Source organism: Pezoporus flaviventris, unplaced genomic scaffold, assembly GCF_033815535.1.
Source record: "Pezoporus flaviventris isolate CSIRO_AGI_PZ_B2104156 unplaced genomic scaffold, CSIRO_AGI_Pfla_v1 ptg000047l, whole genome shotgun sequence".
Lineage (NCBI taxonomy): Eukaryota > Metazoa > Chordata > Aves > Psittaciformes > Psittacidae > Pezoporus > Pezoporus flaviventris.
The window spans coordinates 16749119-16776687 of record NW_026892595.1 but is presented as its reverse complement, the minus strand read 5'-3'; the positions used below and the strand labels follow the sequence as shown (position 1 = coordinate 16776687).

Here is a 27569-nt window from a genome sequence, read left to right as displayed (position 1 = left end):
AGTTTATAGGATCAGACCCTACATTCAAAGTTCAGTTCAACAGGCTTTAAAACATTACTTTCCAGTAGAATGAACATGATACTCAGGTCAGCAAGACCAAGCACTCAAATACCACTCAAAGTGTAGCAGTAACAACAGGTTTTATTGCAAAAAGAAAACTTTATTGTCTGCAGACAGCTATAGTCCTTGAGAAGGTAGAAGAGAGCAGATTCAGGAGTGACTGTGTTGAATTAACTACTGCATTCCTCTTAAATGGCCAGGACTGTTCTGCAACCGAACGTGGGATGGCTGGTTGTGCTGGGATGACACACCTGCTGGCAGGATCACTGCTCAGAATTGTCCAGATTATTTTCCAGACTTTGATCCAACTGGTACAGTATTGCTTTTTATTATCTTACTTTTCAAACAAGGTCTTCAGAACATTCATGCCATCAAATGGAAGCATTTTCCCAGTGGCATTTTTAGAGCATTGTGAAATCTTAGAGGGTTTGGCTGAAATTAAAATATATCAAGCTAATGGGTTGCCTAATTTATATATTTGCATTTGTAAAATATTTTACATTTATTTATATTTGTGTAAATGTAATCCATAATCCATAGCCAGGATTATGAAATGTAGTTTATAAAAAAAACTAGCAACTTAGTTATAATGCCAAAACATTTTTAGCATCTCATTCTGAGGTTTTGTAATGAAAATACTTATGTGCATGAAACATGTATCAGCATGGGTTTTGTCCAGTTTTTGTTGGAAAATACCATTTTATGGAAGATGAGCAGAAATAACGTTCTTTCAGTCTCCAAGTTTCAGTTGTTCATTGAATTCTTCATACAAATACTAGCAGCCCTGCAGTCTAGGAGAAGTAATTCAAGAACATTTAAAAGGACAAATGCAATGAAAAATCAAGGACAGAAATATTGCTAAATAGATATAAGGAAATACTACACACAAGTATAAAAGCGCAATGTTATTGTTTGAAGAAAGAAGCAGTTGTGTGTTCCATCCTCAGGACATGTTGCTTATAGGCGGTGCTTGATGCCACAGTGAGCTAAATCCAGCATAGACACAGGGTGCCAATTGCAGTTAAAAACTGTGAAACTAAACATTTGGAGGGGCAGGGTATATAAAGCTAAACATTTTAGGTAAGGTTAAACCAAAATGTATGTTCCCAACTGGAAAGTAAAGAAATAGAGTAGTGGATAGATGTGAATTAATTACCCAGTATCCTTAGCTTATCCTTAGCTAAACTGTTGATTTTACTGAGCTTGTTGCCTATTTAGAAACAGAGAAGTTTCCAGCTTGGATCAGACCTATTCTGCATTTTTCTGAATCCCATTTGCAGTAGATGAATAGGAAAATTTACAACAAGGTTTCTGCTTTCCCTGCTTCCATGGTTTTCATAGAAAAATAATTGTGGCACTAACAGTCCTAGTTTATGCACATTTCATGTGCTCCTCAGCTTATACCTGCAAAAGTGGGTGCTGGACAGCCCTGTGATTACAGAATTCTCCCAGCAACTCAAGATCCTTATCCCACAGTGTGTGTTTACTGAGCTACTCTCCTGCTTGCTCCCAAGCCACCTATTCCCAGCTTTTCCACTTGCCTACTTGTCTCCAGTGACTTGTTCTGAACTAATTGCTCCCCTACAACAGCAGTCTTCAAAGTAACACTTGAAGTCCTCCATGGAGAAGGACTTATTAATGCTTATTAACACCAAGGCCTGCGGCTTGTATAGCTGATTGTAAATCACTGCCCGATGTACAAATGTGTCCTGTAGGGTCTGGTCCGCAGTGTGTGCATATTGGAGTTATTCTTTCTGCCACAATTTAGAAGTATTCCTGTTCTCTCTCCGCAGCCACAGGAGGAAAAGCCTCCAGTTATTCAGCTGCTACTGTCCTATCTGCTGTCCTGTTTAGGAATAATACCTGTGTTCTTCTGGACTCAGTATTTTCCCCTGGCACGTCTCTGTTATCCTTGTCAGAAACTCTGTCAGCCTCTTTGCCTGCATCCTGATCAGTCAACACTGTTTCCCTGGCTTGGCAGCAGCTCAGCATCTCCTGGGTGAGCCAGAGCCACTTTCCTAGAGTAGCTGTTGAGTAACCCAGCATGTATTACAGCTACAGTGTCAAACCAGCGTGTAGCCAGCCTTTACTTTACGGGTGGCTGATCATCACACAGGGGCTTAATAAAGTAGGAGGGAGACAAGAAATCGTGAGGGCGACTAAAAATCTTTCAACTGCTAATGGAAGTGGCTGCCACTTATAGGTAGCCAAAAGCTCAGGTTCAGCTCTTGTGAGAAGTCTGTCAGGTTTTGTGTCACAAGTCATTATTTTCTCTGGTAATTTATGCCTGATAAACAAAATACAGCTAGATTTTCTGCTGAAAAACAGGAAATTCATCATGAAGAACAATGATTTCACATGATGAAAACTGCAATGCCTGTCAGATTTGCTTCACATTAAGTCTTTATATATGAAACCACCTTGCATATATTTTAGGCATTCAAGTAACTCCATAGACTTCTGAAACAAGTGTTTCATGCTGTGCAGCATTGGGCTGCACAGAGATCTGCCGAGCCGATGTGTATCAGCTCACTGATGACTAAGTTACTTTTGTCTGAGGCCTGGTATAGCTTTGAGTTCTGGAATAAAATGATGTTGTTCAGCTGTCTTTTGCGCTTTCATATTTACACAATTCCTAACTGGAAAAGTGAAACATTATCCAGTAGCATGATTGGATTCTTCTCCGATCTGCACCTGTGCTAGAAAGTTATGTTGGAAAGTAAACAAGGTGAAATTGTATTCTGGAGAAAAAGACCCAGAAGCAAAATGATAGAGAACACAATCAGTGCTTTGTTCATTTTGTCTGACAACTTCAAAACTAACTACCAGCTGTAGTCCCACTTATTTCACTGAAATTAGGAACAGTTCTTACTAGATAGGCATCGTGTTCTGAAAGAAGGAAGGAGCACTCTGATAATCCAGTCTGTTTAGTTAGCTAGGGCTTCCCACACTTCCTTCTTCACCTGAAGAAGCTCTTTCCTGTGAAAGGAAATTAGTACCTGAAAGCTAACAGACAAACAGAAACTCCTCTCTACAAACTGTGACAGCTTTTTCCTTTTCAAGAAACAACTGCTTCCTCTTGTAGCAATCTCTTTCTCACAATGGCCATCATGTGCAATGTGATAATGCATATAACCAAATTGATTTGTCTGGAAAACATACCAAGACCTACTGCTTTACTGCTAGTGACAGCAGGAAATTCATTGTCTCATCCAGTCCTGGCTGTGAACCTCTGAGCAGGGCTGCTTTATACTCCCCTATTCAGGCAACTTGTACAGTTTCTCTTGAATTGTATTTTATATTCATATTTTATACAGGTTAATCTTTGGTGTAATCACTTTGAAAATGTTTCCAGGTCATGCTGAAATTGCTGGGAATTGAATTCGATAGGAATTTAATATGTAATTCATGCTGGTAATATTCTTGTTAATGGAAAAAAAATATATTGTGGATGCAATGGCCTTTTAGGGAGGCAGATTTATTGGCGGCAGCAGGAGGAGCAGAGCATTGACCTCTGCCATCCATAGGCTGCTGGGTTTGTGGTAGGGGAATGTTGGATTACCCACCTCACCCTGCCTGCACAGTGTCTTTGTTCGGGATTTATTAGGTGCAGTCACATAGCAATGAAGCTGAATGTGTAAGTTGCACTGTGGCAGCCATACCTTTTCATTTCACTTTTGCTCCCTTTCCCTTAGTCAAGGAGCAGTGAGTGGCTAACAGCAGTAACCAGCCCAGCCAGCAGGGAGCAACCCCGGCTCAACTTTATGATCCAAGACTGAATTTAACAAAACTCAGTTGTCCACTTTGTTAGGTTTCTATCTTTGGTCCCACTTTGTAGGCCAGTTACTCATAACTCTCCATGTGGCTCTATGATCCAGGTTTCTAGAGGTGCAGTTTGGAAACAGATCCATATGTATTCATAAGCAGTTACCTCAGATGACGATGAATGTGTTGTTACGTCTCATAACCAAGGAACATGGAAATACAGCCCTACACTTGCTGGAGTGTGGATCTCAGCAGCAGAAGGGAGAGAGGCACTGTGGTAGTTGTGTTCTATGCAGCTCTCTCCTGTGCCATACTGCAGTCTCTCAATTGCTTTCTCTTTCTGCAAAGTACCTTTAAAGAATTAAGGATAAATGCTCCATGGAGGAGAAGTGAGGACAGATGCAATAGCTCTTGCAGACCCTTTTGGACTTAACCAGCTGTGATGCCTGTGACCACAAGGGACTGTATTTGAGGGACACACGCACACTCTTCTCAACTGGCCAAATGCACAAAGCGTTCAGCTGAGTTCGGTTGCCAAGCTGACAAGAGCAGCCACCGCAGATGAGAAATCATGGCCTTCCACAAACCACAGAGAGAGACTTTGGGTGGCAGCAGCAGTTGCAGCCCCTTCTACCTACCTGGCTCCTAGCAAGCAGGGAGACCAAGTACCTTCCCAACTGTGATGTTCCTTCCTGCATACCCCGTCCATCATGTGCTCCTTCCCACTCAGCAGTGTGCCTCGGCAGGGCGACATGCCTGCGCTCACAGCAGGCTGCAGGCAATAAACTGTGTCCTTGCTGTGCAGGAGCCCCAGACACCTGCTGAAGCACCCCGAGCAACACAGGGAGGAATGGGCTTGGGAAAGCCCTTCTGTTGCTGCCACACAATGCAGATTTCCTGACTCTGGCTAAAAAAAAAAGCCAGCTCTGGATTCCTGCTGGTCCTGTTTTCCTGTCTGAAAGTGACATCATTTAGACAGTGATAAATAAACCAGGTCTGAACTCTTTGTCCAGCTTCTTCTTTTCCCCCTACCCTTCTGTGCATTTCTGTCCTGCTTCTTAGCAATCTTGACAGCTGAACTTTAAAAATCAGTTCTTATCCCCTCAGTGCACAGTATGACTGTATTATACAGATTCCATTTCTGCTGACTGAGGCACTCTAACAATAGTGATAATGCTTCACTTAGTAGGACACTGGAAGTTTTCTAGGGTTTCCATTGTATTATATAAGATGCTTTTTTCATTTTTGAAAAGTTTTCTTCTAGAATATTTTACTGAGGACATAAGTATATCAGATGTGCTCCATCAGCTATTCCCTCATCTGCAAAACTAAGTACTACACAGGTCTATCCAAACAATGGCAAAGAATCCACTGTCTGGTATGTGCTGAGTATGTACTGCAACAGAGGAAAACTTACTTCAACTTCCAGCTTATAACTTGACAATAAGTAAAAACATTGGTGTTGACTCTTTTAACTTGTGCTAGCTATAGAGTTGGTCTAATTGTAAAAATGCTGATTGATAGAGTTGTCATGCTTGTTTGGGTTAAGATATTTGTTAAATATAAATGGCTGAGGTGTTTTTTATGAAAACATGATTCATAAAAGCACTGTTGGTAGCACAGACAATACTACATGCAAAACTATTACTACTAGTTAATCTTCTTAGACACTTGCACTACTCCCATGAAAATACCGCTGCGGGTGAGATTTCTCCTTTTTTTTTTTCAGACAGTTCTTGCAGTGTCTGTCTTTCTAAGCTACCCACAGAGAGCCAGTACAACTGGCTATAAATTGCATAACTTAAGGTTTCTAAAATCAGGTGAGACAAATCGCAGGCAATGCCACTGTTCCTTCACTTTGGATAATGTGATGTCCAAGTGGTGGGCTATCCAAGCTGATAGGGTGAGGCAGAGCCTAAAAAATTAGAGTTTGCATTGTATTTTAATAATCTTAAAGCCCACTTTTCCATTTTGCATTACCCATCCTTACACATTTTCCGTTTCTTTAGAGTTTACTAGGTTCTTCTGGTTAACATTAAAACCACCTCATGCCCAGGTTCATAATACTACACCTTGTACTAGGCCACTGTAGAATCATAGAATCATAGAATAGTTAGGGTTAGAAAGGACCTTAAGATCATCAAGTTCCAAGCCCCCGGTCATGGGCAGGGACACCTCACACTAAACCATACCACCCAAGGCTTCATCCATCCTGATCTTGAACACTGCCAAGGATGGAGCATTCACAACTTCCCTGGGCAACCCATTCCAGTGCCTCACCAACCTCACAGGAAAGAATTTCCTCCTTATATCCAATCTAAACTTCCCCCATTTAAGTTTAAACCCATTACCCCTTCTCCTGTCACTACAGTCCCTAGTGAAGAGTCCATCCCCAGCATCCCTATAGGCCCCCTTCAGATACTGGAAGGCTGCTGTGAGGTCTCCATGCAACCTTCTCTTCTCCGGGCTGAACAGCCCCAACTTTCTCAGCCTATGTTCATACAGGAGATGCTCCAGTCCCCTGATCATCCTCGTGGCCCTCCTCTGGACTTGTTCCAACAGTTCCATGTCCTTCTTATGTTGAGGGCACCAGAACTGCACACAGTACTCCAAGTGAGATCTCAGGAGAGCAGAGGGGCAGGATCACCTCCTTTGACCTGCTGGTCACACTCCTTTTGATGCAGCCCAGGATACGGTTGGCTTTCTGAGCTGCGAGCGCTCACTGAAGCCGGCTCATGTTCATTTTCTCATCAGCCAACACCCACAAGTCCTTCTCCGCAGGGCTGCTCTGAATCTCTTCTTTACCCAACCTGTAGCTGTGCCTGGGATTGCTCTGACCCAGGCATAGGACCTTGCACTTGTCACGGTTAAATAACTTTTGTAGAACAGTGGTTGGGTTACAGACTCACAGCTATATTTCTGCATAAAATCGTAGATTTAGAAGAGATGTTGGACAAGTTTGAGTCACTTAGATTGACAGTAGGGAAGCTTATCTCCCAGTCCCTTATTCTGACAACATTACAGCAAGAAATCCATGAGCCATGGCTGCTTCCAAACTAGGAGCAGTTGTGTTTGTCTCGCTTCAAGGTAAAGTATGAGGCCACATGTTTTTTTCTAACTTACTGAGGCCACACTAAGCTTCAGCAGAGTGCCTACACAGATACTGAAGTACAGAGATGATGGTATTACCATTATACTCTATGTCATATTAATAAAAGCCGTGTTCTTTGCAGAGTGCAAGGGATAGGAGGTACAATGTTTGTACGCTGTGTTCCATGGTAGTATAACCATTAATCTTTTATCTATGACTGAAGACTTTTTCCAGCTTTAGATAATATCTGGCAATGAGTACGTTGGGAACATTTCTACACAGGCAGCCTGAGATTATCTCCAAGCTGCAGCGATGGAAGGCTGAGATAACATGTACTGTTCTCTTGGTGTTGTTGATGCACGTATTGATTTTCAACAAGTCCCCCAAAACAGTGATTTGAAACTCGAAGTAATATCAAAAGTATGCTGTGTTCTGGAGGATTTTCTTCTTTTTTCTCTTCTTTTTTTGCAATGACACTATTTCTAGTCAGAGGAAGATAGCTCAATCTATGATCAATATTATCAACTGCTTGCCAATATGATCAGTTGTTTCTTTAGAGTGTATAAAGGGAATACAAGTCTTCCAAATTAATGGAATCATTGATCATCAGAGCTGATTAAGAAAAATAAATGCAAATACTGACCACAGAAAATGAAAATGTGTATATTCAAATGCTAATTGGCTCTGTAGAAGTGTGTTGACTGGAAATGCTTGTAATCTGTATATGAAGCCAATAAATTTATAAAGTTACAAAGGGGAGTCAAAGTAGACTTTTGAGACTTTAAAGTCAGATTTGAAAAACTATTTTTCATAAATAAATGGCTGTGTCATTGTTTAAGAAAGCATAAAATAATTTAAGTTTATGATTTTATCCTGCCTTTGTTACTCAGGCAAACTTTCCAGTGACTCCCATGTGGGTAATACTTAAAGAGAAGGCCAAGGAACTAGTCCAAAACTTGACAGGTGTTTAGGAGTAACTGTCTGTGCCTCAGCATCCAGGGTGTCCCAGGCAGAAATGTGAGCATGGCCAGGAGGACACAGGCACAGCACACATCTGTGGCTCCAGGCATCCTTCAGAGCTGTACAGTGCTGAAACCCCGATCATCCCCCTGCCACAGTAAAAGAGGGCAAGCCAGAGAGCACAAGCCTGGATAGCTATCCGTATAACAGGGCTTTTGGAAGGAATGCCAGAACCACCTGCAGTGCAAGAACAAGTATCAGAGACACATACAGAGGCCAAACACACATCAGATTTAACAGAGAACTTTTCAGCCACTTTAAATTAAACCGGACACTTAGAACATGTGCCAGAATGTTTGTGATGCTTCTTCTCTCTGTGCCTACATGCTTTGTAGCCTTAGAGAAAAGTGAGCACTGCTCCTACTCATCCTAGCAGGACTTGGCAGGCACTGGGGCTGTCAACATCTCCAGCATCCAGGCTCCACTCTATACACTGCTTGCTGCCCTTTCTCTACACAGTATTTTTAACTAATTATTTCCTTTGATACCTGAAACACTGCACATTGCCTTCAGGTCAGGGCCTGAGGTTACTTTCTCTTCCATAAACAGCTTTAAATGGGTAGTTATCGTATAAATAATTGCATGTGAATAATCCGTTAGAATTTCAGTTTTGCTTTCTGTAACAAGTGTCTTCCAAGCTGTTGATGTCTTCTCTGCAAGGCTAGAAACATTTACATAAGTTAAAATTATTTGTCATAAGCAAAGAATATCACACTCCCTTTGAAAAGAAATATTTATGAAGGTACCATTAATCCAGAAAATCCTACAAACCTCTTTGAATGGATTATTATCACATAAATAATTGCACCTGAACAAAAGCTAGTTGTATATACTCTTCTGCATTCATGCAAGGCTAAAGGAGACAGATAGATAACAAGTATACTACCAGATAAACATGAGGAAAAGAACCAAATAACAAAATGTATAATAATTGCACAAGTTGAAAATTCTTTGGATTTTGTTATACAGACATTTTCTTTCCAAACACAGAAATTCTTTTTTTTTAATGGATTTTTAAATGTGTCATATGCAATGCTGAATAAATTGTTATTGCAATTTATCATTAGAAAGAGCTTCAAAATATTGTGATGAAACTGGAAACTGGTTCCGCCATCCTGAGAGCAACCGAACGTGGTCCAACTATACCCTGTGCAACTCTTTCACTTCTGAAAAATTAAAGGTATGCTATTAAAATGACAGTGATTGTTTGGGAAGGGCTTTGGGCTTTGCTAGCAGAAAGACACATGTGAGAGAGATCAGAGCAGTCCTCATCTTTCAGCTTTATTTGTTGCACAAGAGTTTAATAGCATTGTCCTTGTGGTTTTAGCTTATTAAAATTATTTGATGAGTGCTCAAACCTACATATAGGTTTGCTGTGGGGTGGATAATCCAGTAGCAACTCATATGACAAGTTTTTCAGTGTTTTTCAAATGCATTTTTTAATTCCTATGATTTTTCCCTGATTGTTCAACAGTTACAAAATAATCCGTTAAAATTTCAATTTCACTTTCTCTAACAAGTATCTTCCAGTGGTTTATGTCTTCTGTGTAGGGCTAGAAATATTAATGTAAATTTAAATTATTTTTCTTAAGCGAAGAATATCACCCTGTATTCACTCCTTTTGAAAAGAAGTATTTATGAAGGTACCATTAATCCAGGAAATCCTACAAGCCTGAACACGTTTAACAGTTCAGCTGAAGTCATTGAGACTTTTTACAATCATAAATTAAGCATTTGCATCAGTATTTCCAAAATCAAGTTGCTAAGCTGAAAGAGGAGAACTAAATATAAAAGCATGAAAAGAAACAAGGAGAGAGTAATCTGAGAAAAGCTTTGAAAAAAATTAAATTGGGACGATCATGAAAATAAACATATTTCTCAAATGTGAGTGGAGCTCCAGGAAAATCTGATTACAGATTTGTGACAGAATAATTTGTGACTTTTTGGAATTGTGAAAGGAAAAGAGTCAAAAAGTTATTTGATTTGGGGTTTGTGTTGGAGGATCTTGTTTTTTGCAGCCAAAAACCAGTATGTGGTTATATTTAGTAATGATCCAGCTCAAAGGGCCTTGGAAAAGGCTACTGCACTAGGCTGGAGGTGAATTCTAAAAGTTTTTGCAGCATGAGGAGCTATCATGGTAAAATGGGGCTCATCTATATGACAAAGAAAGAATAAAAGTAACAGTCTTAGCTCACAGAGCCATTAAATGGAAGTGCCATAAAAATTTTTCCAGATGTTGGCCCATGTAGAGAGGCAAAAAATGCAGTTCTGTTACCTATTATCCATGCCTTCCAGAAGAACAATTTTGAACATCATTCAAGCAAAGTGCAGATAGAACACAAAGGAAAATTTTTCGTGTGTCGAGATTCTTCTGAAACAAAAAGCAATGGAAAGTGCAGAAAGAATCTTTCTTTACAGAAATGCCAAGTTAAATTATGACTTTTAATCCCAGTCTTCAAAACCAGGAGTGTGCTTCATTTGTAGTCTATTTCTATGTACATATGGTTAATATAATTAAGTAGGAGGTATTCATATTAGAGAGTTCTCTTTCCTCATGTGAATAATTTTAGGGGGACAAAAAAAGAACCATTAAATGTCTCTTTTAGACTTTTTTTAAACCCAGGATGACAAAATCTGTACAAACCAAAAACTAGGTGAGTCAGCGTGTTATGTCAGAAGGGACATGACAGATTGACAATTCAAGGAGTGCAGAAATTAATAAAATAGTTGATTATTTGTTTGAAGTTAACTGAAAATGCCAACATGCTACACTTTTGAAACTGGCTTACAGCCAGTTCTTAAAAATGCAGTGACAGACCATATGCTTTGTTAGCTGACAGTTCAGTCCATTCTAACCTGTCTTCATTGCTATATTTGGAAAGTTTTTTTGAGCAGTTGGCGTACTTGTAGGTTTACATGGAATAATTAAAAATGCCACTGCTGACTCCCAGATACACAACTGTATGCTGAAAGTGTGTAGATTGATTAACTAGGAATCCTCCAGGGTTCACATAGATTTGCATCCAGGTATCTGAAAGCCTTTCCTACTTCTCGCTGTTTCAGGCTTAGGGTTGTATACAGGTTAGGTGCCAAAACAATGCATTTTTGAAAAATTCATCTGTAAATTAAATTCAATTATATCAATCTAATATCATATAACCCCACAGCAACCACTTAGTATGGAATGGAAGACATGTCACATGCATGCAGATATAAACTTCTCCCACTAGTCTGTATTCAGAAAGTTGACTTCTCTTCACTCTGGTCTGTCCGCTCTGGGGTTGCAGGTGCACTCAGAACAAGTTGACAAGCATTGGCACTCACTAGTGATGTAGTAGTTAGTCTTTTTGAAGGAGACCTAAGGTATTTGCTGTTAATATGCAGAGATTTCCATACCTTGGTGAATTATATTTACACTCAGATCATGTCTGTTCTATGTGGTCAGGATAGTGTAAATGTGACTTTGAATTGGCCCACCACCACCTATGTTAATGAAAGAAGGAGCTGATTTCAAACTCGTAAAATGACTGAAGAGCAAACTAGATAAGTAGATGTGCACCTTGGCTAAGAGGAATGGATTTGTTTTCTGAATTTTGTTCATATTTATTTTCACATGAAAGTTTAAAATTACTTGGACACACCAGAAGATGTGACTGACAAAAGTTAGGGCTACAAAGGCAATTCATATAATTATGAAAAAAAAAGAAAATAACTCATGCATAATAAAAGAAAAATTAATGAAGTAAAGCTGAAAAGAAACACAACAGGGGAACTGAGACCTCCTATCTAAGTCTTTGTTTTTTAAGACAGGCTTATACCACATTAGTACTTTCAGAAAAGAAGACAGTGGTGAAAGGCTGGCATGCCATTTAACCTCCTGCAGCCTTCTGACAACTGGGTGATGCTTAAGAGCACAACATGACACACCTTAGACCACAACATGACATTTAAATACTGCAGCATTCTGAAGCCCAGGTCCTGTCCTACAATTTTGTTTTACTATTGGCATAAAAAATATGGATAGATCTATCTTAGATTTCACTGATACTAGTCAAAGTGAAAGCCTGGCTACCTGTTAGTGCATCTTGGCTTCACAGCATTGTAAGACCATCTAGCAAGGTTCACACCAGTGTGAACCAGAATTTGTGTCAGGGTGTGCTGTTCCTCTGTGATAGGAGTTGAGGATAACCTTTATCTCATCTGCTGCTTTCATGACTCTGTGGGCCTTAATCATAAACCCCTCTTGACTTCTCCTCTCCAAAGGGGAGAATCCTGGCCTGTGGACGTGCTTGTAACACAGCTGCTATACCTTAGTTATTTTAGTTACCTTCTTTGCACCTTTCCTATCTCTGCCATGTCCATGAGGTGGGGAGACTAGAAACACACATGCATTTAAGATGTGCAATGTAAATTTTAAACAGAGGCACAATGATATTCTACCCTCAGTGCCTTTCCTGATCACATCCCGCATTTTGTCGACTTTTTGGCGGTCATTACGTGGTAAGCCAGTGACTCAGAGAACTGGCAGGATGCCTCCAAGCTCTCCTTTCCTGAGTTCAGTGTTGTGTAAGCAGGGTTTAGATGGTTTGTCCCTAGCTTTATCACCCCACTTTTTTCTGTATTAAAGCTCATATGGCATCTTCTTGTCCCCTCAGTTATCTAAGGTCCTTCTGGAGTCCCTCACTATTATCTGGAAGACCTTAGTAGCACCTGGAAACTTAAGAGATTTCCTGCATCAGGTGACTGATGAATATGTTGAACAAAAAGCCAGCCCCACCATGAGTCCTGAGGGCACCTAACCACTGACTCATCTCAAAAAGTGGCCATTAAGTTTTTGCTCTCTGTGGCTTAAGCTGTTCTAAAACCATAAAATCTTTCTACCAATCCTGCAGCAACCTGTTTTCTTCAATACTTTTTTTTTCATGGAAGCTTGTCATAGGCTTTTTGAAAATCTGAGTGTGTTATGTCTGCTGTGCTTTCCTAGAGCTTGGAAAGCTAGTGATGCATAGTGTGAGCAGGGATCTTGCCAGTTACTTCAGTGCAGCAGAAATGGATCAACTCATGTAAGAAACACTTATCTCATCTTTCGACCATGAGTTATGCTGTTTAATAGATTGCTGATGTTAAAAGTATATTGAGAAAGAACCTTTGAAAGAAAAGAAAAAAAAAAATGGGAGGTTGATTTTATAGGTTTTTCTTTAATGAGGAAAAAACCTGACTGCCTGCAAATTGTTCTTGTTTGCCTTTTCTTTTTGTTAAATTGCAGATGGCGTTCATACTTTATTATATGGCGATCGTTGGCCATGCTTTGTCTATAACATCGCTGTTGATTTCCTTGGCAATTTTCTTCTATTTCAAGTAAGTGTTTCTTACAGACACTCTCTTTTCTTTCCCTGAAGGATCTCAAGTGGTAACAAAAGAAAAGCTTGGAAGAAGACATGGCTGTCACGAGTGCCTTTTTCTATAATCCTGGTGAAAAAGTCTCAGCACAGGGTCCTGTCACCAATGGGACATCTCCCAGTGGTGTGTAGCTAAGATCATGCTGTTATATTTGTCAAGACTGGTGTAAAAGTGTGGCCCATAGGGAGATGGTGTAACTAGGGGTGTGGTAAGGCCCTTAATTTTCCAGTTGCCTGGTGTTCCTCGAAGGGCACATCCAGCTCCTGGCAGGTGCAGTGACTGCACAGAACAATGGCTTGGAGCTCCCAGCTCCTGAAGAGCAGGAATACCTTTATCTAATGCTGAAGACTGCGCTATTGACTTGAGTAGGTGCTTACCAGACCCAGCACTAAGAGTGAATCTGACATTAATATGTAGTATGTCATCATCATTAAAAGGAAAAATAGTAATGTGCTCTACTTTAAAGAAGACTAAACTGATACTCACTGAAAGCACTGCAGCTACCATATGGCAACTTAACTAGAGCATTTAAATCTTGTCCTTTGGTGAACCTGTCTTTATGCTATGTATTATAATGTGTCTGCAGTGAAGTAGCAGAGGGAGCTCAGATTTGCCATCAAAAGTAGTCACAACTTCAGTCACAATCAGTATTGAAGGTCTGTTTGGGAACAGCCTTCGGTTTTCAGCTCAGGGAAATGGTTAAATGCTAGAAGACATCAAAGGCACTGGGGAAAATATTAAAGAATAAACAATAGACAAGATCCTGAGCTGTTGTACATCCAGAGCTATGAACACTTGCATAAGTTATGTTTTTCTAGCTCTTATGCAATCTTTTTAAGATATTTAATTTTTTTAACATTACTATAAACTGCAAATTTACTAGACTGATAGCACACTCAGAAATCAGGGTTGTAATGTCCATGCACAGATAGTTTGAGGAAACAGAATGATGCGTCCAGTATAATGACCCAAATGGGATGTTGTCTTACAGGTTTCAGTAAATGTGCATCAGTTACTTACAATCATATAGCCAAGTCATCAGTTCATGATCAGAGATAGGAAAATGCGCACCATCAGTAGAGTATATCTGGAGATAACGGCAAGGTAATCTAAAAGGCCAGCTAACTTTACCTGGATAAAGGTTTCCAAGAATATAAAGGAGTATTCCTCACACTGCACACTGGGAAACAAGAGTAATGTAAGGAACAATTAGAACTGCTTCTGAATAAATAATACACACAGTTGTATCCAGACAGACTTTTATTGCCAAAAAGACATAGTTAAGTATGCACAAACCCCCTAAACTCTTCAGAGAATGCAGTGTTCTTTGACCCATCAAGAATTCAAGGAAAAGAAAAAAAAAACAAAAAAACCAAACAAACCACCCACAATCTTTTTTTTTTTTTTCATGATCTTCTTTACAGAGTGTAAGAAAGAATAGTTGCACAATAACGGCAGCCTATAGTAACATAAGTCCTTCCTGGTGTCATTGTAACAATATACTGTTTCAAGATTGTAATTTAGCCAGCAAGAAATTATTTCAAGCTAAAATTATGCCAGAACACAAATACGCCTGTGTGACAAACTGGGTTGTGAGATATCATCAACTTCATTATCTGAGTTTCTGAAATGTCATTTTTTCAACCACAAATACACATTTGAAGATCTATAGAATCAATCAGCACATAGCAAACATGAAATTCCAACTTACACATGCATAGTAATTGCATAGATTTGGGGATTAAAAGAATCCCTTCCTGAAGCCCCATCTCTAGTGCACAAGGGATGGTTGCCTTGCTCTAAAAATCTTTAGTGAAAGGTGCTCCACAAAATTCCAGATACTTGATGCCAGTGCTTAAATCAGTTTAAGCCTCAGAGTCTCTGTATTATTTAATCTAAATCTTACATGAGGCATCTTAGCCTGTTTCTGGACCCAGTTTTGATCTATATGTACTACATATCCATGGATATGTCCAGGTGGTATGCCTTCTAATAGTAATTTTCTCAGTAACATTATGTGAAGCTTCTTCCTAGTTACTTCATCTGCTGTTGATCCCTGGAAAGGTACACCATGGACGAGGGTGTCCATATAGGCTGGAAAAGGGTATGCTTAGTAAATTGAGAGGCCAGAAGAAGCTGGCGTAAATCTTAAAGCTATACAATTTGATGTCTGTGCCTCAACTGCCAGACAGGAAGGGTAGTAAAAGAACAAGCCCTCAGCATCACCACCATTAAGAGCAAGTCTAGGAAACATAGGAAAATGAAACAGTTGGATTTTGCATAGACTAAAAGAGTCTGTAGGATTACAGATTCAAAACAGGTGGATCCAAAATACAGGTTGTGAATTCTGCTAATTTCCAGAGGCAGTTTGATGAGTGACTGTGATAACATGCAATAATCAGATACAGAGATATCTAGAAACTCTACCCAATGAACTGATGAATTCCTTTCCCATCTAATTATAAAAAGCACAAAACCATAGCCAAAGTAATGCTTTAAGAAGGCTGAGAAGAGCACAGTTTAATTTGATTTCAAGCCCTATACCTAGGCTTCAGAGTTCTTTGGGACAGTAAAGACAGGATCTAGTTAAATTAGCTACCCAGAATGGACCAGGAAGGTGATTCTTTGCCATGAGCAAGGAGGTTCAGGCTGTCTGACTCACTGTTAGATCTGAGTCACAGACAGCACACAACCCTGACCAGTCCCAGGCCACACTGAAAGACTCATCTCTGCAGCAGCTTTCCAGACAGTAACACACCTCTTCCTCCTGTCTTTCCTCCTCCACTTCTTCCCCTTCCATGACTAATCCATGACACAAAGGTTATAGGAAGAAGTAGAGAAAACAATTAAAGCAAAGTGCTGCAAAATGGGAGGACAAAAATGAAACCAAACTATGATCATAAGAAAGTGAGACTAAAGTTGTAGGGGAGCAGGGTTCATGTTGCCTTCACTGGGTTTCTGTCAACTGGCTATGACAGTAATAGATTATTTGACTTTCAGTAGAAGGCAAGTTGTCCATCAGACAGGCAATCAGATAGCAAGAGATGGTCTGGGGACTCTATAATAGCCTCTGACTGTAGAGGCAGCAATAAACAGCTTGCAGAGGTTGCTGTTTCCCACATGTACGTCTTTCCTGGAAGAGATTTATTTTCCTTTCAGTTTTGGGTATCAAGATTAGTAATGATCTGGCATCACAGATGTTGCAGTACTTTCGGAAGGGAATTCTGAATCAGTAGTGATGAGCATCACTAAGCAATACTAACTCATAACAGGAGACAGAGTATTCATTAAATAAAGTGTTACATGCACCATCAGATTTTTGCAGTATTTTTATAATTGCAGACAGAGACCCCACTATCTTATATGATAAAACACAAAAGGAAAAAGGGACTCCTAGCTCAAAATCACTTCTAATTGAATTATTAAACCAAAGACATTTGTTTAAAGACAGGTGGGGAGTACAATAAGTCTAGATTTGCAAGAATAATATATGATTGTGTTCTGAAAGCACCTGCAATCTAATTGTTGCCAAGGCTTTTAAAGCTGAAGAAGGATAATGTGTGGAAAGATAATTTGTAGAAGTTCATTGGGAGTTTTTCCCCAGGGGTAAGGGAGAGAAAGGTAGAAAACATGAAAATAGTTTGAAAACTAAACAAGTGTGCAGGAGATGGAAAATAACTGTCAGGGAGTAAAAATGGGTATTCGCAGTAATTGGTATTCATGAGTGGGAACAAATGACAGAGTCACAGCGCAGATCTATGAAGAAAATAGTGCTAAAATCTCCTTGGAAGTCAAAACTTCCCAGATGGAATAGGGAACTGGAGATAGGAACTCAAAAGTAAGGGTGACTCTGTGAGTAGATAGGAGAACCCGTCTCTGTCAAAGGAAATGTAGGAGACATAGAATAAATGTGAAACAGAAGGGAACCACGAGAAACACAGGAGGCTCTGAAACTCTGAGATACAATTGATAGAAGCCCAGTGACACAAAAAACTCAGAAGATCTAGGCACGGATAAATGGCTTAATGATGCCTTCTTGCATTATGATTAATGACACAGAGTAGGAAGCATACAGAAAGATGGGGGGAAGGTGAAAAGGAGCCTGTAAAAATACCATGAAGGAATTATTAGGATATCAGGAAGAGGGACAGGAAGAGGGCTATGATAGGTCAGAGAAGGAGAAGATTACAGATTTTCAAAACCAGAAGAGAGGGTGAATCAAATAAGGGGCTTGGTTTTGATAAAATGTTCTCTCAGTGCAGACTGAATCAGGCAGGTCCTGATGCCACTGTGATGGCAAACACTGAAGGTCAAATTAAAAAGTGAGGGTATGGAAATATATGCTTAATGATCCAGATGGGTCTTTAGCATGAAAGCTGGAGTCAAGAAAGAAAGGTGGGGAATGCTGAGAAGAAAGGAGGAGAGCAATGCAGGAGTAAAAGTAAGGGAGGAAGGCAGGCAGGAAAAGGAGCTTGGGCAGCAGACTAAGGCAACATGCAGTGAAGGACAATCAAATTTAATAGAGGAGTAAAACTGTCAAAAGTCAAGTGGAGCAGTGAGGAAGGACGGGAATGAGAGTGGAAGCACATGTACCTGGCAGAGATTATCACAAAATACAGCCTCTCTGTACCAGTAGCCCTGTAGAGAGGAAGCTGGAGAGACAAGGGTCTGCATTTCTGTGGCCAGGAGCTGAAGAGACTGCTCTAAGTTAAAGGGAAATTTTAATTTGTTTGGAACAGGCTTGATATCACACCAGTCTCTTTTCCGTATCTGGCCCTCAACAGCTGCCTGTAACTGATGCTAAAGGAGCAATACAAAATCAGTATAGGGATGATCTCATTCCTAACCCACTAGCATCTCATGGACGTCCTGAACCAAATAAGGTGCATTGGTAAGTAAGGAGGTGAATAAAAGTGATGAGCATTACAGGATGATGATGATCATAACCAGAAAGGTGACCTCAAGCTAAAGGAAGAATTCCATCCAATGACTGAGAAAATAGGTGTAAGGAAAAGAAAGAATAAGTGGCAGCTGACCAAGGAGCTAAGGAAATGGAAAGCAAATAAATAAACAAGCAAAATAATTATAAAGAGTTCAGTTGGTTAGATTAGCTCTCTGTTTTGAAAGAAAGTGCATTCTGCATTGACCTCCACTTGCAGAGCATCAAAAAGTTGCTGTTTGTGCTCCGTTCCAGACTGCAAAAGACTCCTAGTGCTGAGATGGAAGCTTATTTCAGCAAGACAGCAACACTTGCTCGTATTTTTTTTAGCTACTGTTTCTGCCTGCTTGCTTTCAGTGATCACTGAATACAGACATCACAGCATTATCTAACAACTCAATGATTGCCTTTCTGTAATCACCTCCTGCCAGCCCCAGGCTGTGCTCTGGGGCATGGAGTACTGTGGAGGCAGTTTTCTCTGGATCAGGGGTAGCCAATGAGGTGGCATGAGGATTTGGGCATGAATTAGAAAGGGGAGATGGTTCAGGTCTGAAATTGCAGTCATGACTTGGTTTCAGAAGGATCCTGTGAACTTCTCTTGTGGAATTCTGCTACCTACAAATAGCAGAAATCCTACCATCCCCAAAGTCGGTATTCAGGAAAGATTGCTGCTCCTTCTGAGCAGCAAAACAATCTCTTCTGATTTGGGAGCTTAGCTGGAGTTAAAAACATTCAGGATACTAATACAAATCCCCCTGTAATTTAGGGAGATTCCTGGCCAAAGTTCCCATCCTGTCATGCCACTAATTCTGAAAGTAGCAAATAATTTTCATCTATTTGAGAAATTGAGTCTCCAGGGAACAGTTACTTATAAAGCAGTATTCCTGATGTTCATTACTTGTATCATGCACATCTAATAATTCTCAGGGTTCTGCTTCACCACATAATATCTAGATTACCATGAAATAAAGAAAGGCATCAAGGGCTGAGAATGTAGCTGGATGGCTGTCTACAACGTGGTCTAAAAAGCATGTGGTGCTAAACAGGTGTAAAAACAAAACAGAAAAATTGACAGAGGTTATGGCTGCGATGCAAGGAATGTATTTTCCAATTATGTCTTGCCAAAAGGCATTCTTGAGAGACTGTTGCCAGAAAGAGATTGTTAAAGTGATATCAGAAGAAAAATACTAATTTACAACGTGTGCTACATATTTTTCAGGAGCCTCAGCTGTCAAAGGATAACACTGCATAAGAATTTGTTTTCTTCTTATGTGCTGAACTCCGTGTTTACAATTGCTCACCTCATTGCTGTTGTGCCTAACCCAGGCCTTGTAAAAAGGGATCCTGTAAGTACCGCATGACTCCTCTCCATCTTAAGACCCGGGTGAAATGACTACAGCCACAACAAAACCAAGCATTCCTATTCATCTGTTAATGATAGCCATCTGCTAAAGCGCACATGGAGGGTGCAGATTCTGAGAATTTCACTCAGCCTTGCTCAGATCTTTCACCAAGCAATAAAAATCTTTGAATCGGGTACAAGAAGGAGAAGCCTCAGACATGCTCCTACTAGCCCATCCATTCAGACGTGTGAGATCCCCACTGCTCTCAGCACTAACTACCTGATATTTCCCAACAAAGCCCTGAAGGGGCAGATACCCTCGGCAGCCCCCAGTCCTTTCTCACAAGCACACATGCTGGGAAGAAGCAGGAATGGGGAGAGATACCACTTTTTCAAAAAATACCCTGCCAAAAGATCCGTTTGATGCATTTTTTTGTTTCCTTGGGTGGTATTAAATCAAAGCAATATCATGCCTCACTGCTCTCAGGTAGTGACAGAAGTTGTACCAGCCGCGCAGCTGATAAATATGTATTGTATATCTTGGCCACCCAGCTCTGGTCTTTGTCTCTAACAGAGCAGTGGTGGTGTGTTCACTGCCATTACTGCAGCCCCGGATGATGTGAAATCAGTGCAAGGCTGGTAAGCTCTCAAGTTACGTCACACCACCAATCAGCTTGACTTCTAATAAGATCTTTCAGTTATGCTTCAGCCATTTATCCGCTTTAAATTTTGTGAAAGTGATTAAACATTAGCACCTGGTATAACCTGATCATGTGCGTTTCAAATGTGCTGGTTAAGTAAGCTGGTTGAAGGTTGCTGGTTAAGTAAGCTAATTAAAGTAGGAACTATATGGGCTAAAGAAAACATCACCAGTTCCAGGGACCATCTGGAGACTAAAAAAAAAAAAAAAAGAAGAGCAGAAGAATAATTTAAAAATCACACATTTTTTTCTCCTTCCCGCGTGGCTTCATATGTCCATAGCCTGTGCAAGAGATGCAATGAAAATACACTTGATTTTTGAAGATAAAAAGCTGGCAGATGATATCAGGCACCTAAATTGAAGTAAGATCCTTACCTCAGGGTTAAGAATGATACATCCTGACAGCCGAAGTAAATTATCTAAAGTGCTTTAAAGTAAAAGTTGAGGCTGTGGTGAGGACTCTTATGCTCTAAGATTTCATTTTAAAACTGTATCTAGTGCCTTTGGGCTGGATCTTTATTTGGATCTCTGTTATTTTATTTTGAGTATCTTGACCCCAGTGAATTCAATGACAAAGCTCTCAGAGGCTTCGGTAGAGCCACGTAGCCAACAAGACAGGTACTGGCACACTGAGCATCACCTAATGAAAACCCTGACCTCCACTGCAGTGGCAATGGATAGTATAGAAATGACGTGATTACTTTTGGAGACTGTGGAGTCCCAGGACAGTGCAGAGGTTCACGTATGTGGTCAGCTTTCAGGTCTCCAGTGGGAATATGAAGAGCACCCTTAAGTGCTCAGTACAGTCAAGGAAATGGCCCAAGCATGTCCTTGCACTGATCTGACCAACTATAGCTGTGTTAGTAAATCTGGCTGCAGCTAGTCAGCTAAGCACACATTATATATATTACATATATATTACAGAATATATTACATATAGTCTCCATATGAATATAGGAAGACTTAAAGGATTTATGTTAAAAATTTAATTATTCCACAAAATAGATTCCCATACTAATTTTAATGCCAATTAACAGACCTAATGAAAGCTTTATAGCTTTATCGTTTTCTTCTATTGCTACTGCACGCTCTGTTTTATTAAGTCCATTTTAAGACAACTGCTTCTGAATTCCTGAAGTTTTCTTCATGTATCCACTTTCCACCTGTGCGTTTTCTGAGCCTGACAGGCTTATGTGTGTGTGGCTCCTACCTCCATTATATACAGAAAATCTGAAGTGTGTAGAAGGAATTTCAAACAGTTACAGGGACCCTTATGTAATGGCCATATACAGAGATAAAGTTGGTGGTATTTATTCTGCAAAATAATAAATGTGTTTCCACCCCAATAGCTCCTGCCTCTTTTTTCCCTGCCTAAAGTTTCCCACTATATTTTAAATATGCAATGCCATGGGAAAATACTTTCTGTGTACATATTTATGAGGATATGAACAAATACATATAGTTTTGAAAGAAAAAAAGAATGTTCTGTTTAATAACAAAGAGAAAAGACAGGAGGAGCAAGAGAGGAAATTCATCCCTAACACCAAGACATGCACATTCTGCCTGTGGTCCAGACGCAAAGATGTGAGACAATCTAAAGCATTTACATCAGGAGAGGTCGTACTGGATCCTTATTCACATAAAGTTTGCTGCACAGAGTTAAACCCTTTGAAGATCATCTTGCTCATGTAAAATGGTAAGTCAAGCCACTTTTTTGATATATCTTCATCTGCTTTTTTACCTTGTTTTTTTTTCCTGCTTTCTGGTTATGTAATTTTCTTCTCTCTCTTTCTCTTTCTCTTGTTTTTATCTGGATCTAAAGTGATGGAAGAAAAAGACCTGAGCCTAGGTGGCCACTCAAGAAGCGAAGAGCAATGAAAAAGATTCAGAAACACTCAGTACAAAAATAAATAGGATGCATGTATGAACAGTCATTTACATATACTAAACTATATTTTGTGAGATAATTTTTTTATGTTTTAACATAGCACATGCTTTAATTACATTATTACTGGAACAGATCTTATAGGAAGGCGTATCTTCTATCACCTTAAATGAGACTGACCCACAGAAGAAGGGTGATCTGTAAACGGCGCATTATGTTCTCCATTAAAAAACCTGAAAATATAAATAAAACTCTTGCTGCCTACTCTCTTAATGTAGTCTTGCACATGAGATTTGTATTTTTCATTTTTTGTATTCAACAAGATTAGTAATTTTAATAATACTGATGGGGGTAAGGGAGATAGAGCTCATGACTGGAGAGATAGCTCTGCTAATAAGAAACTGAATAATTTAACAACTTCATGTTCACCAATATACATATGTTTGTAAATGGCACTAAGTTTGGCCACAAGGCAGTAATAGCTCAGTAACTGGAACCTCTTAAACCAGAAAAGGTTTAAGAGATCTTACTGTATTTTTATGACTTTCCTGTTGTAGTGGAGATATCTGTTCTTTCTCCAGGCTCCTCTGTAGCCTCTTCACATTTCATGTAACAGTTTCACCCTTGCTTCTGTCAGTTCCAAGTTTCTCAGCTCATCTTCATAAGGGAGGTGCTCCAGTCCTCCAGCCCCTTTATCATTTTCATGGCCCTTCTCTGGACTTGCTCGAACAGCTCCATTTCACTTGTTGCTATCATTGTGGGCATGAGGTGGTATGACAAGGGCACTCGGTTTATCTGTACTGGCCAAACCCCATCTCCTGGTAAGAATCACACCTTCAGGAGTAACTACTAAGCTACTTCCCACTCAGCATTGTTAGTGAGACCATGAGAAAGTGAGGAGGGCACAAAAGCTGGAGTCTACTAGCATTACAGTCTTTAAAGCAAGGCCACAGTTGTAGTAATATTAAAAAATCTAGTATCCTCACGGACACTAGAACACTGTAAATAATCTCACCATTTATAAGCTCAAGTGGAAACCACGACTGCCCAAGTGTCTTAGGTTTTCCTCCCTATCACAGTAAGACAGCAGAAATAAAATGTTGAGCTCCGTAGGCAGACAAGGAGTGTATAAAGGGTAGTTACTGTGATTCATGGGGTTGTGATACTGGTGACCTCCGCTATTCTGAAAGGCATAGCAATGAAATGAGAGCCAAGAAAACAAAGGAGATCCACAGCATTTCAAGAATAGTGTCCGTTTTAGGACTTTTTACCATATAAATGTTATTTTCTCATCTCTTGTTGCGTTCAGTTCCTTCTGATGTAGCCTGGCAGAGCCTGTGGGGTTTTAAAACATTTTCTTCTGAAATAAGAGGCTCATAGATGATAGCAGTGAAGATAAATGGAAAAACTGCTGCCCCATGTGACTTGTGTTTGCCTTAGTAGTCCCAGCAGCCTCTTTGGTGCAGCCCCCTTTGGAAGCAACAAAGGTGGAGCTCCACAAAGAAGAAGGGCACTTTGATCATCTGAGTTGTTTCATGTATTATGCTCAGGGTAGCACTTCAGGAGGCTCCATTCTTGTTAAATAATCTGATTCTTTATTAATGTAACTATTTCCAGAGCTTTCCTGTCACTCTCAAAGCATCTCCAAGGTCTTTCATCTTAGTACATCTGTTCCTCCATCCTGCTCCCACTGGATCACTTACAGGGCCTGTGCAGCCAGTTAATCCCCAAAGATATGATTCAAAGCTATTCTAGAGTATCATCTAGATGCAGAAGTAATCAGAGACCAAACTTCTAACACAGAATTACTGGCCAATACCTAGAAGTCATGTCTCCTGAGTCTTCTATAGTGTACCATCTTTTACACTAGAAAAGGGTCAGTGTTCTTGTGAAAGCTGTTGTCTTCCCTATGAGCCCTTCATCTAATGAAGAGTCCAACTGACTATCTAAAACGCTGCCTTTCTGCCTATACCTGCCTCTGGTATAGGAGCAAGGTTTGGTGAGATGGTCCCAATGTGTATTTGTGAATTTACAAATTGTGCAAATTTTGTGCGTTTGAGGTTTATATTTGTGCATAGGCTTCACTAGGACAAGCTAGCTCAGCAAGGTTGGCCTGGAGAGCATAAAATACATTGCTTGCTTTTCTGTATTGCTTGCTTTTTCTGAGGGCCAAAGTTAGTCTCCAGCCAAAGGTTTTCCACCAGTTTCATGTCTCTCCATGCTATGTTCAGTGATGAAATTCTGGCATTTTTTATTCAGCTCCAAAGTAAAACAAGAAGCAAAAGTGCCTGTTATGGATGAGTGGACTTAACTTTTAATTGATCATTTTCAAGCTAAGGACTGAGGCTGTGCTTCAGACTTTTCAGATGCCCCAGAGTAATTTTTGACATCTACAAATACATACACAAATTCCATTAGTTTTCCTGAGCAGGTGCATAAAGACAAGCTTGCATCTCCTATCCCTCCCATTTCCTCTCTGAGAACTACCTGTCTTGTCATTAGATGTCACCAGTAAAGCAGAGAAGAGCAGGTGTTTCCGTAGCACAAGTTCTTTTGTGACATAGCAAACGCTATAACAGGACAGGGGATTCACAAACTGTCTTCTGAAACACGAACCCATGTAGTCACTAGCATCCTTCCATTGAAAAAGAGGGAGAACAGGAAGGCTTGGTTCTAATGCTCAGATTTAGAAAGAAGCTTTCCCAACAAAGAAACATTTCTGAACTGAACTAAAAAACACCGTATCACATCTTGAGGTTCATTGCTGTGACAGCTGAGCCTGAGAGGTGTAGGCAAGAACAGTACCTGATGTGCATGTGTCTACAGAGGGTCATCTCAGAAGGTGACAGGGAAGGGAAATTCATGCTCTATCTGCCTATGCCTTCATCCACAAATCAACTGACACATTGCATTTTTCTAGTATCAGCAGAATTGCATTTCTCAGGCCATGATCCTTTGCTTCCTAACAGCATTTGCTGTCTAGACTCCCTCTCACCAGTTCTGTCCAGCAGTAAACCGCAGGGACAAGGAAAGTAGCATGGTATTGTGCAGGATGCACAGGGACAGGATCTTCTGCTCCCCAGCTCTGGCACCCTGTCACCAGTTTTACCCTCATTGAAATCACTGGGTTGCACTGGCATAACACTTCAGTAATTCAGATGTAAACCAAAATCTCTTTTTACATCCTAGTCCTAGATCAAGTCCTTCCCCTCCCATTAGGTTCAAAGAGATTAATGCAGACTAAGGGACATTGTGAATTCAGAACCAGACACATTCAAAGAATTCTCACAAATTTTCAGGCTGGAATAATATCTGCATTCATTTTAAGACAAACCTTTCAGAGTCTAAATGGCATGAAACAAAGCAGTAATTCCCATCATTTTTCCCAAGGACTTTATATACTTGTTTATTTTCTCAAAACTTGGAGTAATGGAGGAAACAAAGCACCATGTAATCCTGGTGGTGTCAAATTCGCTGATCTGATGTGGTGTGCCACAGCCAGAAAATGAAGTATGGATGATTAAAGAAAATTCACAGCATTCATAAATGGCACTTCTGAGAAGAGTATTTGTGGTTTCTGTGGAGCAACTGAATCTGGGCTGCAAAGAAGTCAGTCAATCACCATCTCTGAAAAAGGTCTGAGCTTTCTCAACAATAGTATTATGGTTGCTTTTTCAATGGGAAGGCACCATCAAATTAACAGCTGCCATCGGGAGGGGAAAACAGAGGTTTAAGAGTCTAAGAATAAGTATTTATTTTGGGACAGATTTCCTCATCGCTTTTCCCAGGGAAAAAAAAAATGTATGTTTCAGTTGCTTGTTCTTCTCTTAAAGCAGTAACTAATAGTAGGCTCAGGTTTCTCAAAACTGTTGCAGCATCACGAAGGGATGATAGCTTTCATGTAGCCCTGTCCCAAGGTATTTCATGTCAGAATAAGACAGCTTCTATCAGATCCTGTGGATGGTGTTTTGGCAGTGTGATCCCCACATACAGCCTTTTATTTAGGAGGCGAGGTGCTGTTTCTTCCAGAAATGTGATTCTAGAAAAGACTCTGTACACTGTTTTCCCAAAGTTGAAGGCATCAGGTCCTACCGGTTGTTCCCAGGTTTTCAGGCTGCATCTTTTCTGCTCAGGTGAGGAAGACCAGCAGGGATGGAGGCTGAATACCTAATAAATGTCTCTGTGAAAAGGCTGATTTAACCTCTCTTTTTGCATAATCACTGAGCACCTGTGCCATCTCTGGATCCCGAAGCTCTGCCACTGTAGCAGTGAGAAGTCAGTATTCCCAGGACAGTTTTCAGAATCAGCAAAACCTCAGCATCCCTGGTCTTGCTGTCATTGACTGCAATTTTGCTCTTTGGCACAGTGGCCATTTGCAGCCACTAGGGTTTTATATGAGGTTGTCATAGCAAACACACACAGACTGTGTCTGCAAAATGACAGAATTCACTCCAGAGTTGCTGAAATTCATGACATGCCCTCAGACTGCTGTTCAAGAAAGGTATATTCATCTGACCCTCAGAACTGAGCTCTAATGATCCCTGGAAGGCTGTTAGTCTTTTTCGGTGTGGAGCTGTGCTTGACTGAGTTCTGACACTAATTAAGTTCTCCATGCTTTACTGAGGCTTTTTAGCATGTTTCCTGTTGGTTTTCCTCAAATGATGGGAAAGGTTTGTAATTACAAAGTGAAGATAACCTAAATATGCAGGGTGGGACCTGGGTGACCATAAATTTCTACTGGCTGCACTGTCTCCTAGCATCTGAGAGATTGAAAAGTAAACAGATTATATGTCATTAGCCACTAAAAACACAGGTGTGGAAAAAATGTCAAGTAGCAACTTCTTCTTAAATGCCAGATCAATGAGTGCAGATGCTAGCAGTTGCCTTTTTGGTGGATGCTGTGCTACGCTGTACGGACATGGTATCTTCTAATGAACTCCTGCTCTTCTGTTTTCTACGCAAGGCCTCCCACATTTAAGTAGCTTAGGTTTTGATATTTCTCTGGGAATATAAAGTAGTTGTGTTTGGAAACCTGCCTTGTAGTTTTAGAAGCAACTAATAATTCAAGATAATCCAAATGGAACTTGAGGTTCCTCTCCAAGTTTTCCTTACCATGTGCCTTTAAAAGTGTCTACCTAAAATGTGAGAAATTTGAATCTGAATTGGACAGAAAGTAGATTTTTCAAAATCCCTCAAAAGATGGACATTTTCCAAAATGTTCCCTTCAGGACAGTACTATCATGTTTCCAGAACATGATACTGTCGTTGATATTGTGCGGCCACAGCTATTTTTGTCAGTGGGATGTATTCGATTAAATGGCATGGCTGCAAGTGCAGGCAGCTGTGTCTTGAGTCCAAGAGGTCATT

The 27569-nt window shown here is 40.2% G+C and overlaps 1 protein-coding gene across 3 annotated transcripts in view; it reads left to right on the top strand.

Annotated features, from left to right (window-relative positions):
• CALCR (calcitonin receptor) overlaps nucleotides 1-27569 on the top strand; it is a 169766-nt gene that overhangs the window by 114701 nt on the left and 27496 nt on the right. For all 3 annotated transcript variants that reach the window (XM_061468487.1, XM_061468488.1, XM_061468489.1), the window contains 4 exons: nucleotides 261-371; nucleotides 9004-9116; nucleotides 13203-13294; nucleotides 19495-19621. In XM_061468487.1, coding sequence (XP_061324471.1) covers nucleotides 261-371; nucleotides 9004-9116; nucleotides 13203-13294; nucleotides 19495-19621 — 443 coding nt within the window. The remainder of the gene's footprint in view (nucleotides 1-260; nucleotides 372-9003; nucleotides 9117-13202; nucleotides 13295-19494; nucleotides 19622-27569) is intronic.